Source organism: Lepisosteus oculatus, chromosome 9, assembly GCF_040954835.1.
Source record: "Lepisosteus oculatus isolate fLepOcu1 chromosome 9, fLepOcu1.hap2, whole genome shotgun sequence".
NCBI classification, from domain to species: domain Eukaryota; kingdom Metazoa; phylum Chordata; class Actinopteri; order Semionotiformes; family Lepisosteidae; genus Lepisosteus; species Lepisosteus oculatus.
In genome coordinates, this window is record NC_090704.1 from 18,123,363 (window position 1) to 18,143,725 (window position 20,363).

General features: G+C 35.9%; 1 protein-coding gene across 2 annotated transcripts in view; it reads left to right on the forward strand.

The window, feature by feature from the left end:
• The first annotated feature begins 3,867 nt into the window (after window positions 1–3,867).
• hook1 (hook microtubule-tethering protein 1) overlaps window positions 3,868–20,363 on the forward strand; it is a 28,749-nt gene continuing 12,253 nt past the window's right edge. The window contains exons 1-9 of one of the 2 annotated variants that reach the window (XM_006635004.3): window positions 3,868–4,178; window positions 7,019–7,104; window positions 8,695–8,767; window positions 9,110–9,160; window positions 9,351–9,483; window positions 13,920–13,987; window positions 14,101–14,163; window positions 14,903–14,986; window positions 17,387–17,550. In XM_006635004.3, coding sequence (XP_006635067.2) covers window positions 4,134–4,178; window positions 7,019–7,104; window positions 8,695–8,767; window positions 9,110–9,160; window positions 9,351–9,483; window positions 13,920–13,987; window positions 14,101–14,163; window positions 14,903–14,986; window positions 17,387–17,550 — 767 coding nt within the window. In that variant the 5' untranslated portion in view covers window positions 3,868–4,133. Of the gene's footprint in view, window positions 4,179–7,018; window positions 7,105–8,694; window positions 8,768–9,109; window positions 9,161–9,350; window positions 9,484–13,012; window positions 13,261–13,919; window positions 13,988–14,100; window positions 14,164–14,902; window positions 14,987–17,386; window positions 17,551–20,363 lie in introns of those variants that run through there. The other variant, XM_015355774.2, reaches the window with a different exon arrangement.

A 20,363-nucleotide genomic window follows, 5' to 3' on the forward strand; every position in this document is an offset into this window, starting at 1 on the left:
TTGCTTCATCACTCTGTTCTCCTCCCCACTGAGAGCTGGTGTGTGGGGAGTGTACTGGTGCACTATGGCTGCTGTCGCATTATCCAGATGGATGCTGCACATTGGTGGTGGTGGAGGGGAGACCCCATTAAAGTGCTTTGAGTAGAGTGTCCAAAAAAGAGCTATATAAGTGCAAGGAATTATTATTACAAAGAGAACAAATGGTGTGAGGAAGGCTCCACAGCTGATAAGTTGTGTCTGTTTTCTTTTCAGCATGGAATAAACCGTTACTTGTTCCTTTCTCAGATCACTGTGTTTGGCTAACATAGGGTCTTGGAACATCCTAAATGTTGCTGCGGGTTTCTTCAAACAGGGTCTTATGAGTGGAACAGTGTAAAAAATAATGAAAAGCAGAATTTAGACTGTCGAAATACTGTATTTTGTGAGGATGGATGGGTGGGATAATGCAGTGATCTAATGTACATCTTGATTTGCTGTTTGTGGTGACTCAGACTAATTAATATTTCAGAGGTTGTTCCCCAAGCCTTTTCTTTGAAAAGCCAAACATCCCACATTACAGCACTCTGAAGAGCCCAGTTTGAGCAAAGAGGATAAGCATAAGTCTTGAGAATCTCAATAGGGCAAAAGTGTACAAACACACTTCATAATTTATAATCCTTCATAATTTATTTTTAATTAAATGCTACAGTATATTGCTTAATTTATTTTTCCTAGTTACCTAAACTGCTAAATTCTGTAGCAGAATTAATCTATTAATGTGTATTTAAATACTCATTTATATTTTATATCTTTGGAGATATTTAAATCAAACTATGATATGTGTTGGATTATGATATACCTTATATGACTAAATATGACAAGTGTCACAGTACCTAACTACAAATCTCATATTTTGCATGGCCTTGAAATTTGGCATCATTGTACAAGGTAGTACACGTTTTAGTCCTTGAAAAAAAAGTAAATGAACTACCATTCTATTTCTGATACACTGATGGACCTAATCCAATGTCCACACAGTGTCTTTTAGCAATTTTGCTTGGATTTAAAATAGGAAAGAAACCAAGGCCAGACTATCAAGGTTATGTATAAACAGTTAATTGAAGATTTGGGTTATCAAATTTGCTGTCTTTCCTGAAACAATAAAGGTCCGCCACCCCCTTCAACACTGAAATTGGGAAATATTGATAAAAAATGTATGTTGTTAAAACGAATGTTGCTATTTAAGGTGACTAGCCTTATTATTTAAACTAATTATTAGTAAGATCTATATTTAATTTTGTTTTACATTTCTAAATGTTATTGGATGGCTATTCTGGCTATTCTGTGTGGCATACTTGTTTTTTATACACAATATATACTGGTATATACCATCTCTATGCAGATTTGGCAAACTGAAAAAAATGATAGACAAAAGGTTTTTGTCATTTTGTAATCTTAAATGATTGCAGACAAGTCACTTGTCAAGCACTGAGGCTCCTATATGAATTGCTGGGTGACCTGTATGGTTTAGATATTAACCATAATGAGATGTCTCATTAGCCAACTGTGATTGAGACTGCCATAGCAGTGATTGGCAATCACCTAAGGCCTATTTAGGTTTTTTTTTGGCTTTTAAAACAGTAATTCTGATTACTCAGCAGAAACTTTTGAGCTTGCAGTGTTATCAATAAAAGCTGCATCACTCCCTTAACAGCTAACTTATTTTCTCATAGGTTGAAATATGACTGATGGCTTTGTAAAGTACATACAGTAATATGGAAGAACGTACACATGGTCATTATATTACCTAGTGACTGAGTGTCTGTCTTTCTTTTGAATATGCCGACAGTACAGTATATGTAAATCTCTATACACTAAGTCATGAACATTTACCATCCGTTTCTGCATCTTCCAAGGACATACTTTCATTCTTTTCATAAGTTAAATAATTTTAACAGGATGACAAGGAAACATGATGTAAAAAATTGAATAAACTAAGACGAAAGCATAGAAAAATGATTGTAGTTTTCAATTTACATTATGTAACCTGATTGTAATTGTATTGCTTTTTAATTTGAATTGTTTGAATACTGCTTTCTTTTTTCTTTCTAATGTAGGCACAGTTGGTCAAAAACCTCAGGTTAATTTCTTTATACAGTACAGTATGTAAGACTGAATTGGATTGTGACTTTTATTCTTTGAGGTTTGAAGGGATTTGTCAGTCTTAAATATTTTCCTGCTGCACTGCACACATTGTTGGAGGAACTGGACAATTATTACTTTAATCATCAGATTAAAACAGATTAAAACAAAGCTACCCACCTGAACTACTTCAGCATGGAATAAACCTATAACTTGTTCCTAAAACAAAGGTTGTCAACTACATGATAATATGGAAAACATACAGGGAAACTATGAGCCATAGACAGCAAGATTTACATAAACTATATTTATTCATGAAATTAGATTTTACAACATAATCAAAATTTTACCATGCAATGTTCCATTTTAAACTGTATATATACTGTAATGTAACATGAGACAAATCGGTTAGAGACACCTGGGTTTCTAGGGCCTTGGCACTTAAGCCTTGTTTACTTTGCCGAGTCTGAGCAGTCACTTTGTGCAACGCATTAGCTTGGAGTTGCTTAAAAGTCAGGCATGCATCAGTGGTCACAAACTGTTTTTAAGTGGATGAAAAAGACAGCTTTGTGCTGACTCCTGTACTCTGCCATGCATGTGCTACATGCTCTTACCAGGATTAAGCATCTTAGCTCTTTTTAACCTAAGCACTGCATTTTGATATTATGGGGAGAGATAAAAGCAGTATATAGCAACACAAGTAATTAATAGAAATTCTAAATTCTGTTTATGTCAAGCTCCCTAATTCTAGTCTGGTCTGTTTCTGATTTAGCGTCTTAATGATGCAGAATGGCAAACCATGTCTGCAATAAAGAGTTACTTCATTACTTGAGATTCAATGTACAGTATAGCATTTTTCTGTCTTGTTGTATAATTCTTAATAGGAAGGCATATAAATGGTAATGTAAGGCATACTTATTCATCTCCACAAGAAGGCAGGTTGTGAGATAATACTGTAGACTCCTTTCACTGCACAGGACACAGACTTTAAAAACCAAAAAGGCAAAAGACACGTTAGACCTGAGCCTAAAGAGCGTGGTGTACAACAAATCACAAACATGAGCATGATAGTAAAAGAGAACAAGAAACAAAAACACAAAATGGCTAAAACTATTGTTCTAGTAATCTATCAAACTGGATTTTCAGAGGTTGATGAAGTACCTCCCAATCAGCTGCTCAGATATTTGATTAAGCTATGACAGTAAGGTGTTGTTACATTTTCATGTCTGGTCAATCATTCAGTAAAGCTCCAGGCATGTTTTAATTCTATGAACTTTTACTTTAATTAGAGAATTTCATCACTCACCTCTGTATAAATTATACAGTATACTAAAATGCATCATAAATTGCCTGTGCTTTTTTCAACACTTTCAGAGTTATTTCGTAATATTGTTAGTACGAATTACATTACATTTCGTAGCATCATTTCAAAGAGCACTCCTAGATTTAAGCATTAGACCTTAATAACTCCAGTGCAACACGTGACTAATAGGGGATTTCTGTGCCCAGCGAACAGGTCATAGAATCAGCTAAAGTGAGTTCACGAAGACGAAGAGAACGAGAATTCTTCGGATTGCGTGACTCCAGAGGCCACCTGTGTTATTGCAGGACCTACTGTATATTATACGTGGATGACAGAGTCAGTCCCTTTACACAGAATCGCGGTTGGCCTTCAAAACAACACAGCGCTGTCAATCAATTAAACTAAATACTGAGTGGTGTTCAGCACTTGAAACTCAGGCCACCATTGGGTCTTTTCTTTCCCCTGTAATTGGTTCTTTACCCCGTCATTCCCTATCCTTCTCCGCAGGGTACTACGCATATTGCGCTCAGTGTGCATTCCCGTAAGCAATGTAGGAAAGTCCAGGATCCCTGTACCCAGAGAGCGAGGAGAATTTACGTTGTTTTCTTTGAGAAAAAAATACGTTCATGTGAGGTCAAAGGCAGTGTAAAGGGGAAAGGGACTATTGGCAGGTGAACGGAAAATTTTGGTCGTATAACGACAGGAAGAAATGGAAGTAAATAAAACAGTACTATGCGAAAGCCTTATAAAATGGGTAAGTTAATTCTGCATGTATATAAATGCTGTAAGGCACCTAACTCGGTGATTTTGTGGTTACTGTGACAGAGTGACATCTTATGTGTGGTGTGTGGGTAGTATTCACCTGGCTCAGGTAGCAGGATGGAACAGTAGACTGAACCCCTTAGGAAAGAGCTGGACAAATAAGCGTTCTCCATGCTAGAGCTGATTAAGGCGACACCAAAATAGCTAAATATTTTTTTTTATTTCTTGCTCTCCTCAACTACCTATATCTCATCAGTTCTACAAGAGCGAAAATCGTATTTCCTTCGATAACTGTGGATCTTTTCTTTATTTTATCAATTGTGTAGCAGCAGTAATGCATCCATCACTCTTTTTTATTGTTGCAATCCTGGTGAGGGTGCCAGATGACTCTTATATAGCGCAGATTCATTATTATGGCCACTGTCTTGATTTCATTTCTTCCACCGATTTTATCTCGTCTCCGGTTCAGTCCGCAGTTGCGATGTTTGTACACGTGCACAGTGAATACTGAATCTCGTGTTTTTATTTTTGAATACAACATTGGCCTCTACCTTCAGATTGTGATTGTGTGTAATTTAATATTAGCGTAAGTAACTTGTCTGTCCATCCATGAATGTACTGTATATGTGTCTGTCTCATTTGCCACTCTTATTTCTAATCTTGTAAAGCTACCTTCGTTAATAAGCCTTGATTTTTATTGTACTTTATAAGGCTTTTTCTGTCTATTACGCTCATGCATCACTAGTATTAGAACAACGCTGAAGTATAGTATTGTACAAGTAGTTCAGCTGTGTTGCTTAAACCTTAACAAAAACTCTGAATCCACTCTGTACATGGAAACCTTGTTTGTTTTTAAGATATGCCATTTTTTGTAAATGGATCTATTTATTCTTGTTTGATACATGTTCAAAGAGAATGTTCTGATCAGATCTATAATGTGTCATACATCTGTTTCACAGCTATGTTGAAACCTGCAGAAGTTACATTTCAATTTTTAGCTACACCCGTGTATATTAAATGGCTTTTGGGGTTAGTGACTAAAACAGGTTTTACAAGGGTTAAAGTAAAATTTTATTAATGTGTGCTGTCAGTCCGTCTCTTTCTAATGTTTTTTTTATTTTTTGATTACGCAAAGAGGCTTTAGATATGTAGTTATATTCTATAGTATAAAATATATAGTATAAAAATGTATATTTTGTAGTAATATTTTTTGCCACTCTGTCCTCAGTTAACACCTATTACGGGGTTTGACCCGAAGAAGGCTCCACCGCTGAAACGTTGTGTTTCTTTTCTTCTATTTTCAACATGGAATAAACCTTTACTTGTTCCTTTACATATTTTTTAAATACCCTTTTGTCTTTTGTACAAAACAATGTTTTTTTATTATTCAGGCATGGTGATAGGTTTACACTGTAGCACTTTTAATTTATTAAATTCTTCTCAAATATACTGCATCTTGACTATGCATATGTGTAATCAAAATAAAAATGTGTATACCGTATAGCAAAAGTTTGGTGACAGACAGTACAGTTCCTTATATAGTAAGCATGTCTAATGCAGTCATCTCCTAAATTACACTGTAATATTAAAGCTTCATTCAATGATAAATTGATCTCTAAATGAAATAGAAAAGGTTATTTTAAGGAGCCTAGGTTCTTATTCAATTAAGGGCTTTCATTTAATACATTCCTCATAAATCCTTTTAACAATGTTTTGTAATAATGGAGTAGATCTTTAGACGCTATTTGCAAAGAATGTACATTATAATATCTCATGGGTACTGTACATGGGTACAGAAGGATACAGCCAATTAGGATGGAAATTATGCTTTGACACTGAAAATCCGAACCCTCTATCAATCACGTTCCACAACTAAACAAATGCAACAATGCATTCTGATGCATGTCAGATGAAATTGAATAAACTTATTCACTTACTGCCCTATGTGTTCTCCATAATAAAAAAGTGTGGTCTGTAATTCTTAATCTTTCGGTCATGGATTCAAAGTTGCATGGCATAGACCAGGCGATATTGGTGGCTAAATCCATCTTCCATTATTGAGAGAGCTTTGTAGAAAGAACTCTGATGTCAAAAAGGTCTTGCAGAAAACTGTCAGTTCACACTGAACTTGAAACTCACTACAAACACTTCTTGGCACAGTCACAACCGAATTCGCACTCTGATTATTTTTCACAGTGAGTGCATTGTGTATTCACTTTGTGTGACGCCATCTTGAATTACAGTTGATGTCTTTGGATCTGGGACACAAGCTTTGAAGATACAGGCTACGGTTATGTCCTAAGCTACATGAGAAAACAAAAGATTCTTCATCCCATACATCCGTTTTATACTGATTCATCCAATTCAGGATCACAGATCCAGATCCTATCTCGGCAAGCAATATATTTTTTGAAATTTTAAATAAAATCATCTTGTAGATGGCTTTGCATATACTGTATCCTTTTTATATTAATTCCTGTGGATGAGACAGCTGTTTCTAGAGAAAAATATTACAGTATCTTTACAATGTTTTAAAAGTTTCTTGTATTGCTGTTTACTGTAGTTTTACGTGTTCTATGAGGGGAAGTGTGATGAAATTGCCTTCTGTTATCTGTGTAGGACAAGAGGATTTTATGAAAATAATAATTTGTGGTTAATCTCTAAGTTTCTTAATTTCAAATTTCCCATTTGTTTTTGCATATACTGTATACTGTATATATATTTAACTTCACAATACTTTTTTATAAACTTGTAATTCCACTATGAGTGAACTACTGTAAAAATAATATTTCACCTTTTTCAATTGAGTTTTTTCTCATATTTTTTTCTCAGTTGCAGACCTTTAACACTCCCTCCCCATGTAAGGCTGTGCAGGACCTCACCAGTGGGGTCACAATGTCTCAAGCTCTTCATCAGATGTAAGTTTTGTACTGTTCCTAAATCAAGGTAGATGCTGTATAATTTTACTGCATTGTTTTCTGTGAAGTTAAGGTATTTCCTTCTTGAATCTTATTCCAGTGTGAAATTGTTGGGTAGAGCATTTGTACTAGGGAAGATGCAGAGTTTAGTTCACAGCCTCAGCTCATCAGCTTTCTTGGTCAATTTGTTCTTGTTTTGATAGATTAATGAGTCGACAATTAAAGGGCCTAGTTTGCAATCATTAGATACCATTTTCATATTAGTTGAAAAAAAGCATGCACCTTTTTACATTTTTGAGTAGTTGTACATTTGGTATTTATTGTCTACTGTAAATGGATTGTACAATTTTAATACTAGTAGTATTTGGACATCATGAGAAGTCTACAAAGTTATTGTACATTTTTCTAAATATCTGATGTTCAGTTTGTTTCATAGCTTGCAAATATTTGGAAAATCAATGCGAAGAAATTAGTCCTATTATATTTTTAGTGGTCAAACAGCTTTAAAAAGTTTATACAAGTTTGATTGCCATTGGGTATCAAAGGAAGCAGAGGACAGAAACAAAACACTCAAAAAAGAAACAATATGTTTATCATCCAGGTATTTACAGGAAAGGTTGCTACTACACTAACAGGAAGACATATGAAAGTTTTAATATAATATACAGTCAGATTCGATCTGGGAGGCTACAGTATGTCACTCCCAGGCTTTAGAAAAGAACTAGGGCATCATCAGTATATAATATCTCCAAGACTAACATTTGAGATCAGTGTCATGAATCAGGTGTCTGCAGTAGACCTCTTTGGCAGCATAAAAATACAAATATGTCACGTACTGTATCAACTAAAAGTCAAATGGAACCTGAAGTGATGTGGTTGGAGGAAACAAAATTGATTTGAATGGACAGCTGTATGATTTACAGAACAAGGTAAAGCTTGTGTTGGGAAAAAATGTTCTCTTTGTATGGAGATCAGTCTGTTTTTCTTCCATACTGATTTGTATCCTCTGGTCCCCTTGCTAGAATTCAAGGATAGTTGGTTTCTTTAATATATTAGGATATTTCATCCAGAAATGTCTTTCCCTCTTACCTCTTACCCCAGGTTTAGTTGCAGATTATCTTTCTAATGGGAAAGAGAGTCCACCATGTAATGTATACTGCCAAATGGTAGGGGGGGTGTAAAATCAGTAATTACAATTGGCCCTCACCTCCAGACCTCAGTTAAATAGAAATAAGCAGAAGGGTTGTGGTATGAACTAAAGAAGGCAGTTTACAAGTGCAAGTTCTGTAAACTGAACTCTGTGCATGGAAAATTCCTTCTGAGGATAGCTTGACTTATTATAAAGCTACAGAAAGCACCTTCTTTATGTTATCAATGCTAAAAAGAGGATCAACAAACTAAAGATTGCTGGGGTGTGAATAATTTAATTTGAAGTTTGAAAAATCTGCACTTATTTTGGACATATTTGTTTTTGTGATATGTAATAGTTATAGTTGATAATGTTACCTTTTTCTTGCAATTGTATATTAAGAAGATACAGTTGGTTCTCCTTTTTTAAGTATTGAAATTGGTTCTGGTTTTAAATTTCAGAGACCCTGCATGGTTCAGTGAGGGCTGGTTAAGTCGTATTAAGGAAGATGTGGGTGATAACTGGAGACTGAAGGTACAAAATGGTATTGTACATTCAGGGTCATGGGCTCAGAACCATTATCCAACATTTTTTAGAAGACTTTTTACCACTATACAATGCATTTGCCACTTGTGGTGAAGTTCATAGCAAAATGTTGTTAGTTTTTGGCTGTAGTTGAACAACAGTTCAGAAAATTCATTTAAATAGTCCGCACAGTACCATGGCACAAAATGAAAGATATTATGAACTGCTCCTGTAAGGGGTTTGAACAGTTTTTTTTTTAAGACGGCACAGTAAACTGCAGTCCAGGAAGCAATTCAGAAGCAAATTTAATTCAGAAAACATGACTGTTGTGCTTTTCTGTTTTTAACTCAGGTGAGCAACCTTAAGAAGATCCTTCAGATGATAGTCGATTACTACAATGAGGTAATTGCTGCTCTAGCCTCTTCTTTAAACTATGTTCATAAACCTGTAGTGAGGGATACTGCTATCTCTTGCTCATTCTGCAAGAGTATGGTTCTTCTGCCAGTTGACTGACTGGCCTGTTGTATAGTTTATTCAGGAGTTATGGTTCCTGTGAAACTAGTATAGTTTATTGTTGTTTAATTTGTGTCAGGTGCTGGGGCAGCAGATTTCGGATTTTACCCTGCCGGATCTGAATCTGGTGGCTGAGCACTCGGACCCTGTGGAACTGGGCCGCCTCCTGCAGCTCATCCTGGGCTGTGCTGTGAAGTGTGAGAGGAAACAAGGTGACTAGACCACCAGCAGGAAATATTCAACTTCTCATCAGAGAAACAGTAGACCTATGTCTCATCTTTCCTACAGTATGCTTAACAGTATTAAGTTTAAATATACAGATGCAACCATTCAAAGTATGCGGCACAGACACGTACCGTGGGTACGTGATTGGTTGACCGACAGGGGCACTCATGGTTCGTTGGTCAGTCGTAGAAAGATTTAAATGTCTTTACTGTGCCCGTTTTAGTATTGAATATTTATATGGAATTTTACCACTGAAGGGAAATCTTAGTAGCTGAGCATAAAAAGAATAGGAACATACTGTAACGCATGTGAAGGCCATAAACGATATTAATTTTGGAACATAAACATACAGTATATGGATGGTCTCGGTACTTTAAAGAAAAAATACACACCCTAAACATTTTCTCCCTAAACATTTTAAGCATCGAAGTCTTTAACTAACGTGATACCGGAGTCAACAAGCATACTTTTAGAATTTGATTAAAAGGGAATATAATATGGAATCGCGTATCTAAAGAAATTAATAATGATATAATTATATTAATGTACCGAAACACAAGAATAGTACACACTGTACATTATCTGTTGATAATGTTTTTGTAGGGCTTTTTTAAACACTCCTCATGTGACCTTGCCAGTGGTGCTGTGGGTTAGGTTCCCGACTCTTTTTTTAACAAACATTTCTTTGAAAAAATAAAACTATTCCCTGGGTCAGAGATTAAATAAAACTTCACTCGCACCAAACACATTTATATTTCTAAATATCACAACATGATCGAATTTAAGTCATTTTAATAACAATGAATAGTCACCTATGCGTTACAATATAAACATTTATATTGATTTAAATCGCAAACGCGTTTCAATATATGTGTTTTTTGATTCACAATCAGACAAATGCAACATAAATTGATATCTTTGTCTTCTAAGTATCTTAATAAACTTTCAGCACAGCTTTCTCCCCGTTTAGATTTATTTTTCTTGGGATCTTGGGATCAAACGTGGAATGATTAGATTGTAATCGTTTTTATTTTTAAAATACATTTTAGAAAAGTGTAATCTATACTAAAAAGCTGTACACCACCTGCTATAAAGATACATATTGTAATACTTTCGGGTTCGGATAGGACGGACACAAGAACTCAGACTTGCGGAGTTAAAGCAAGTTAAAGCCTTGATTTTATATATCACCTTTAAAAGTGGCATCTCAAAGCAATACAATAGATGTAAAAACAGTTAAAAGGACCACAGTTTACAAAGTAAATACCCAACACTGATTGTACCCATCTGTCATGCTAATAAAGCACCTTGAATTGAATTGAATTTAGAGAGAGAGGGGGGGAGGGTGAGCGAGAGAGCACAGCCAGGGCAGGCAAATAAGATACACTCCACAGACATTCACAACAGCGACATATCATAAAACTTTTGCACATATTGTTAAATTATTACTTGTTTTTCAGGAAGTTAAAAAAATACTTGAATTACTTATCCAGTCTCTCAAAATAAAATTTATTTTTCAAGCAATGCAACTAATGTCAGGCAACGTGTTTTTTTTAATCCAACACTGACAGCCACATCTTAAATCTTGTCAGTCAGCTCTTTTTTCTCTATTTAAATTGTGGCGATTCAAACAACTAGGGATAACAAGTGGTCTCAAAGTCACCGAGCTCACAGAGCTTCAACAACAGATGACAATTTTCTTAGTCCTTCCTTAGTCTTCCTGAAATTGTCTGATTATGAGTGAATAAAAGCATTTTATTAAAAGCACGTTTGCGTTTGTTTGGGAGCTATATTATGTATTTTTCTTATGTAAGATATAATGATGTGTTCCTGCTTACACATCCCATGATGGGTTAATTGCACAATGGACCGCACAAACAAATTTAAAATAGTCTTCTTTAGGTGTGAGGGCAGGAGTGGATCGCAGCAGGTGATCAGAAAAAGGAAACAATTGTTACGTCCGGGTAATAAAAGCATTTTATTAAAAACGCGTTTGCGTTTGTCTGGGTATTTACTTTGTAATCTGTGGTCCTTTTAACTGTTTTTACATCTACTGTATTGCTTTGAGATGTCACTTTTAAAGGTGATATGTAAAATAAAGTTTTTTATTATTGTTATATTGAAACATGATCAGATTTTCCCTGGTTCAGAAAAAAGATCTAAAGTATACTAGTTTGTCACGCTTCTCATCCCCTCTTTGCTAAATGGCTTTTGAAGAGAGTCACATGAAGAGAGAGGTGAAACAGCCCTACACAGACCTGTCGCAGTACACTAGTTATATCTTATTAATTTCTTTAGATACGCAATTCTTTTAATACAGTCTTTGCTGTGCTCTTGAGGATCCTTGTGATATTTTGAGCTCTGGTTGAATGATAAGTGTTGCAGTTTAAATAATTTTCATAGTTAGAAATTATGAAACACTCTGTTAAAAGCAAGGGAGTTTTTATGTCCGTTACAGTAAAAGAAAATGCCTGACAAAGTAGAGCTTGGACAGATTCCAAGTGCTTGTACAAAGTGCTAAAGAAATTAGCAAAAAAAGTAATTCCTTTATCGTATTGGCTAGCTTATGTCCTTTCCTTGTTCAACGAAATGCTGTGGTGTTTGTCAAAGAAAAAACTAAAAGTCATTCATTATTAATACTATTAGTAATATCTTCGGTAAAGGCTTTGATGCATAAAATATTTCTGCATAATTAAAATTTTTCTGATAAAGGTACAGTAGGTTGTGTACTTTTGTCCAACTGAGCAATCTTGCTTTCATAAAATATACCAACTTTTTAATGACTGATGATTAACATGCTGTAATACACAGTTTAAATTTAAAAGCTCAAATGCTGTACATGAGAGGTTAAGCTTTATTGGCTCTTCCTGGCGGTTTTACAAGGTTATTCCGGATACTTTCCGTCATGACGTCAAATGACGCGATATACCGCGTGATACTGCGTTTTCATGCGACACACCCACCGTGGTGTACCGCAAAATACCCCACGCGTTTTGAATGGCTGCATCTGTATAATTGAAAATACAGGCCAGAAAAATATCCGTCATTATCTAAATTACCAATATTTCTCTGTCATCCTTTTGCTCTGTGCCTGTCTGTGCTTTACTAGTCCAATTAAAAATCTACACTTACGTTTTACAAGTGACATAGAATGCCTTTTTTAATACTGATAGAAAATGTAATTCATACACTGCTATGAAAAGTCTTAGATTTTGTGTAGTGTTGTACCCTTTTAATTAATAGTTGAGTAGCAGATCAAGAGCAAGTTACTAGGCATGTGACATTTCTGGTAGGTAAATACCAGAATCAATCATGTACTGTGTATGCATTAAGATGATAAAATAATAAGGCCAGCACAAGGAGGAAGTGCAACACTAGGCAAAATGAAATAGTAAGAAAACAGGATACAGATGGTGTGGATACCAAGCAGTAATGTCAACAGCCTGAGGATCTGTACATCATGTTAACATTGAGTATGAACAACAAACAAATCACATTGCCAGTCTGAGAGTTAAGAACATTAGTGCATAATGGTGTAAGAGTGCCTTAAGACTTTACTGAGAGCCGAGTGACCACAGGTGGTCTCAAAATGGGCAAGTTTAGGGCCATCATGGAAATAGCTCTGAGTAGTTCTGAGTTCTGTGAGTCGTTTGTTCCATTACCGTGGAGCAAAGGAGGAGAATGAGTAGGCTCTGGAAGTTTGAGAATGGCAATGGGAAACAGGAATTCTGGAAGGAAATCTGAGATGGAATGGGAGGAAAGAGGTATGGACCCAGATAAAAGACCTATGATGGGAGCAAGATGTGGCTAGACAAGGGATCCTCAATAGTTTTACTAGTCCACTATTCCTGGAGGACCATTGTCTACAGGATTTCAGACCTACTTGTCTCTTGCATCTGCTTATTGTCGGTTTAATTGAACAAGTTTAGGAGCTTCTTCCAGCTCTTCAGGTACCAGTGCTTTAAAAGAAACCTGAGAAATATGCAGACACACCAGCTCTCCAGGACCAGGATTGGGTATGGCTGGGCTAGGGCTTGAACCAGGTGTCTCAGAGTTATCGAGTTTGTTCTTTTGCTAAAATTAAATGGATTTTAATTTTAGCTTGGTCGGGGTTTTAAAACCTAACTTAAAAGTAATCCAAGTAATATCCCAAAAAGGTCTTTGTATGTTCAGCTATGTTTCTGTTCTACCTAGTTCTGTTCACAAGTGGTTTATATAGTAATCTTAAAAGCTGAGTTTAGAGCAGGGAGACTGGCTGTGTCACTTCTTAAAGTAATAGAAAGTACTAGAGGAGTAAAATTTGCATATTGTAGTATTGTATCTCCTAATTGTGTCTAAGACTTTATCATAGCAATGTATACGTGCACATAAAATAGTTAAAATGTGTAATGTGTTAAGCATATTTTTTTTCTCAAAATTTCAGAATACATTCAGATTATTATGACCTTGGAGGAATTGGTGCAGCACGTTGTGATGACAGCTATCCAGGAGGTGATTTTATTTGTTCAGTAGAGAATGATGTTTCTTACCACCTTTGCTTAATTTGAAAAAAATTAGTGGACCATATGTGTTAAAGTGATCATTTGTAATGTTTTATGTTGCAGCTGATGAGCAAAGAAACTGTGTCAAGTTTTGGAACTGAACCACTTGGGGACGTTGAGCAACAGGTGACAGCAAAGGATGTTTTTAAAACATATTGTTTTGCATTTTTTGGTAATCCAAGAACATTTGATTTTCTTTTCATTTAAAGAGCATTTTATTCCCTTAAAGAGAGAAGACTAATTTAGCAGTACAGTGGAAAAATAAGTAGAAACTTATTTCAAGTGTACAATTTTTAAGTATTTTTTCTGATTTATTAATCATTCTAAAAGTAAGCTCTTGGCTGATATTTTTCTTATTTGTGCAGGGACAGACCTCTTTGTGTTAATCATGTCTGCTACTTAGCTACTGTATGCACCGAAGGTGCAACAGATTGACCAGCTTGATTCCAGGAGTATTGTGCTTCACATCATATGGGCATTATTTCTGTCACATAGGGACTTACCCATTTTAATAATCAGGCTTGCTGTAATCAATTCTTTAAATGTCATCGTTGATGCAAGATGATTCTAGACTTGTGCCTAAGCAATATCTTGGGCATAAATGTGTAAAGATGCAATTAAACAGTACAAACTAATAGTGGTATAGTAAAGACTGGTGAATGTTCATCTCAGATCTGCCCAGTCCACTGCAGAAAACGTATTCCTAAAGATAACACAGTGGACTCCACTGTAGTGTGTAGTGTGTAGTGTGTAGTGTGTAGTGTGTAGTGTGTAGTGTGTAGTGTGTAGTGTGTAGTGTGTAGTGTGTAGTGTGTAGTGTGTAGTGTGTAGTGTGTAATGTGGGTGGTAATGATATGGGTTTCAGCTCAAGAAGGCAATGGAGGAGCTAGCAGAGCTTATGGCCGAGAAGGAGGAGCTCGCTCAGCGTTGTCAGGAGCTTGACATTCAGGTATGTTATCGAATTTTACTGATTAAGTACTAACATGGTTATTTTAAAAATGATTTTATTCCTTACTTTCACTTCTTTTTATACATTTCCAAACACCATGTTTAATGTTAGTTTCTTGAATTAAACAATAATTTTGGTTTCTGTTTTCTACATTTATGTGTCCGTTAAAAGATTTCCAGTAAATTTCAGGATCTAAATTTGCTCTGGTGTAAAAAGATTTCAAAGTCAGAGGTTGAGCGACTTGAGTAATGATAAATAATGCATTACATTCTTTTGTGTGATAAGCATGTGTAAATCCAGGAAAGTGGTAAAAGATTCAGACTATTTTGTATAACTAAGTAAATCGCCATATAAGCCTTGATTACAATAAGTGATGTCCCTAAATATGGTTTGTGAAATAGGATATTTAGCTGCTAAATAAACTTAGCTTTTTGTATCCAGTGTATTTTCATTTTATTTGTTTTTTTCTGCTGATTAAAAGATATTTTGCTGGGACTAATTTTTGACAGATTCACTTGTAAAATCAAAAAAATGATTCACAGTTCCAGGATTGAAGAGAGGGTAAGTTTCCATCCCAAACATAAATGTCAGCATGGAAATTAAGTATAACAAACTATTAATCTCAAATTACCCTGCCACTAACAATTCTAACCTTGTTTGAGGATCTGTTAAATAAAACTGCAAGAGTAACTCGTACTGTAAGGCTTATGTTCCTGTGAGTTTCAAGACATTAGGCTTTCTTTCTCTTAAGCTTCCAGTGCTCTCCATTTACATTTTTTTATGCCTGTGCTGGTTTAAATTGAACCACAAAAGCTAGAACTGCTTTTCACTTTTTGTTTCTTACTACTAAGACTGGCTGTTCAACTCTGTCTCTTTCATTTTGCCTTGAACTGTACTTTTGTACTTTTCTGCATGGTGGCAGAGTGCAGCTGTACGTTTAGTGTATGCAAAATATTGTCTGTAATGTAAACCTCTTATCAGATGCAAGTTGAAATAATGGAGTGGAGTGACAAATGCTGTGTGATAACACAGGTTTTAGTCCTCTTATTGTCTTGTCTTTCTTGGAATTGGGGTTCCTTCTTCCAGCCCTTATTTGTGTGCTACAGAACAGAAAACAGAAACAGAAATACAGAACAGAAAGGGGTCACTAAGTAATTTGAAGACTGTATTCTGTAGCTTGTCCTCCCATACCCAAGAAGTGCTTTTTGGCAGGAGTTTCAAACTGGCTTTTGTGCAGTTGTTCATGGTGCCTGTTTGGATTACCCGTATTGTCTGACAGATTAAGCTGGTTAAGAATCATGCAGAGTTTTGAACATAAATTCTTTGTCGGTCACTGCTGTTCACCTGACAGAGCTTTGTAAAACTTGCATGGGCTCTTTCTACCTCAGTTCTCTTCAATTCTTGACCCACCCATAACTCTCATGCATTCTGTGCATGTTCTAACAAATACTTTTACACTGTATATACTGTAGAAGTCCCTTACAATCTTTTGGCTCTTCCTTTGGATACACAGTAGGAACAAATTAGTTTTAAAATAGCTATTCATAGTTTATTTGATTTTTAATTGTAAAATGCAAATTACAGAAGACTGCAACCAGAATGCTCTTTCTTCAGGTTTTACCCATTGTGAAACACTACTAAAGGGCACAGCCAGTAATGTGTCTGTTGTGTTGGAATATTAACATCATGCTAATGATACCAGCGTGCCGCATAACAAACATATTTGTTTTAATTGTTTATGGTTGTACTTCATTTGTCACGAGGAGAATAGCAGCATTCGAAAATAATGTTGCACTCTACATCCAGAGATGGTGCTTGTGCAGCAGTTAGGAGATACATTTATAATAAATTCCTTCTTAAAACACACCTGATGTTTTAGTAATTAATATAAATATTTCATTGGTAATTATTCATTTTTGTATAGATGTTTTTAATAAAATTCACAAAGTGTCTTATGTCCTATTTTAAAGGGAGAAATGTAAATGACCCTTTTCAATTTAAAGGAACAAGTAAAGGTTTATTCCATGCTGAAAAGAGAAGAAAAGAAATACAATATTTAGGCTGTGGAGCCTATTCATGCTGACGCAGCTACTTACTTGAACTTTTCAATTTAATTTTTTTAACGGTATTAAAAAAATAAGTCTTAGTGGAAAGTTACTAAAGGGATCATAGATGCTTTTTTAGAGACCTCTGTTTCCAGTATGAATGTTTAGTTAATAATTTTTTAAGTTAATGTAATCAAAATAGTTTAATATATGTATTGTAAATTGCCCTGGTAAGGGTGTCTGCTAAGTAAATGTATAATAATAACTGTTGCTGGGTTTAGAAGATAGCTCTTCCCAGACTCCAGATAATGTGGATATCATGGAATACTCTAATCTCAGAGCCCCTGTTCCATAGGTGGCAGTGCTGCAAGAGGAGAGGAACAGCCTCTTGGCCGAGAATGATGTCCTGACTGACCGGGCCAATCAGCTGGACTCCTTCGATGACCCCAACACACCATCAGGGAAGAAGTACTGCCACCTGCAGCTACAGTTCGAGCAACTGCAGGAGGAGAACTTCAGGTCAACTCACACACCAATCCTTAATGTCTTAGCAAGACCAGACAAGTTCATTCCTCAAGAACCTTACTCATCTTGACTTTGTTGCAATAGGATGATGATTACTACTACTACTACTACTACTACTACTACTACTACTACTACTACTACTACTACTACTACTACTACTACTACTACTACTAGTACTCAAAGTGCTTTAAAGAACAACAATAAAAATACACATGATATACACAATGAGGAGACAGTGGATGGGGAACTGAACACATTAGGAGCAAACAGGTATATAACAGAACCAGTTAAGTAAAGGACCTTCTAAAGAAGAAGGTTTTGAGTATAGATTTGAAGGAGTTTAGAGAAGGTGACTCTCTGATATCCTTAGGGATAGAGTTCTGGAGCTTTGGGGCATAACGGGAGAAGGTCCTGTCACCCATAGTGTGTAGAGTCTAGAGGAAGCAAATGCAAGGACTCCAGGATGGGAGTAATGTGATCACTTGCACTAGTCTGGTTTAGGATTCTGGCTGCTGAAGTTTTGGACAAACCCCAGCGAGTAGCGCATTACAGTAGTCAATTCGGGAGAAGACAAATGAGTTGATCAGCTTTTCAGCAACAGGTAGTGATAACAGGATGTAGTCTGAAGATATTTCTAAAAAGATGTTTTGAAATATGATGTTTTGGCAATATGTTAGACATGTGGATCAAATGTCAATCCTGAATTAAACACAACCCCACGTTTTTCAATTTTGACTGAAACTCAAGTAAAGTACCATCCACACATTGGGTTATAACATTGGCTTTACAAAGTTGATTAGTGTGCCAATAAGCATGACTTCAATATTGTTACAGTTTAGATTAAGGAAATTTTGAGTAATTCATGTTTTTATGTCAGAGCTGCAAATAGGGAAAATAGAGACACCCACATCAGTGTCAGGTTTGGTATGGATATAGATTTGAGTATCGTCAGCATAGAAGTGATAGTTGAAGCAATGTGATCTTTAAAGCTGACCAAGTGGATTCAGTAGGGGGATCCAGTATTGAGCCCAGAGAAAGACCAGACTTAATGAGTCCAATTTCAGACAAAACACCAACAAGAGAGACAAAGTGACAACAATGAACGAGGTAACACTTGAACCATTTAAGAGCAGTGTCAATAACTCCACAGTCTGAAGACAAGAAAGTAATATTATGTTTAACAGTGTCAAAAGCTGCACTGAGATCAAGAAGAATGAGGATAGAAAGAGAACCAGAATTGGAAGCTATTAGAAAATCGTTAGTGACTTTGACAAGGACAGGTCTGTGCCGTGAAGCCATTTTGGAGGGGTTCAAAAAGGTTATTTGCAATGTGGTGTTATTTAATTGAATTGTAGCTGCACATTCTAGAATTGTTGCAAGAAAGGGTAAGTTGGAGATTGGGCAAAAATTCTTTCAATCGTACAGATCCATGTTTGGCTTTTTTGGCACAGTGGTAATGATAGCAGTTTTGAGGACTGTTGGTACGACACCAGTGCTCAAGGATTCATTTATTATATTGAGGGCAATGGGGCAGAGAGAAGTGAAAAAAGATTGAAATAATGTGGTGAGAATGGGATGTAATAGGCAGGTGGTGGATTTCACATGCAAATCCAGTTTACAGAGAAGAAGAGAGAAGTTAGAGAAAGGGAACCAGTAAAGATGGGCAAGCAGGGAGGAGGTGTGGAAGTGACTTGCGTTGTGGAGAGAATGTGATGTTGGATGTTGTTGATTTGGAGCTAAAGAAATCTAAAAATGTGTTGCAAAGTTGTGATGAGGCATGTAATTGTGGTGGGGCAGTTAAGCTTTAGCTGTCTGTTGATGGTGGAAAAAAGGTGTCCAGGTTTGTTATAGTTATTTTCAATGATGTGAGAGAAGTAGTTGGATCTAGCAGACTCTAACGTGTCCTTATATTCAGACATGTAATCTTTCCAAGCCCGATAATCTATGACTAGGCCAGAAAGTCGACACCTACGTTCCAGTTTCCTGGAGACTGAACAAAGATGGTTGGTATACCAGGGGGCAGAGTTAGAAAAAGAGTTGGTTCAAGTTTTCAAATGGGCTAAGGTTTTGAGGTTAGATAAGCGAGTGCTATTTAGCAAATGTATTTCATCCTCATGGATCAGAGGAAGAGAAACAAGATAAGGAGGACAGAACAGAATTTGTGATCCTGATCGCCAGTTGCGAAAATTTACAGAGCGTGAGGGGAAGTGTTAGAAACAGGTAATTCCAGATTGAAAAGAATAGCTAAGTGGTCAAAGAGGTCTAGTTCAAGGGAAGAGATGTGCGAAACAAAAGAGTCATTTGCAATAATGAAATCAGGGGTGTGTCCTGTGTTATTTGTTGGGCTAAGAAGAAACTGGGTTAGATCAAAGCATCCCAACAGAGCTAGAAAATACTTGGCTATATTGGAAGACCATGAATCATTATGTATATTAAAGATGTCTTCTTCAATGTCTATGTAAAATTATGTCTTCATCACTAAATAGAACAAAATATTTATTTTTTTAATCAAAACTACCATCTTCCTCCAAGTGACTAGCTATCAGTAATAGAAGCATTATAAGTGGCATCTTTGTACATACAATTTATTATGCATTACATGACTAAGTTTGCAGAATATTTTAATTCATCAAATTCTGAACTGGATATTTTTTCCCCTACGGGAATCAGACAATTTGTTTTTGTTCTTACATGATTTAATGTAATTGCAAGGTAAAGTAACCCTTCTTACTTTATGCATTCAAAGGATCCCAGAAAAAGGATCTTGTTGTTATAATAGAAATAATGCAGTTTTTGAGCACTCCTAA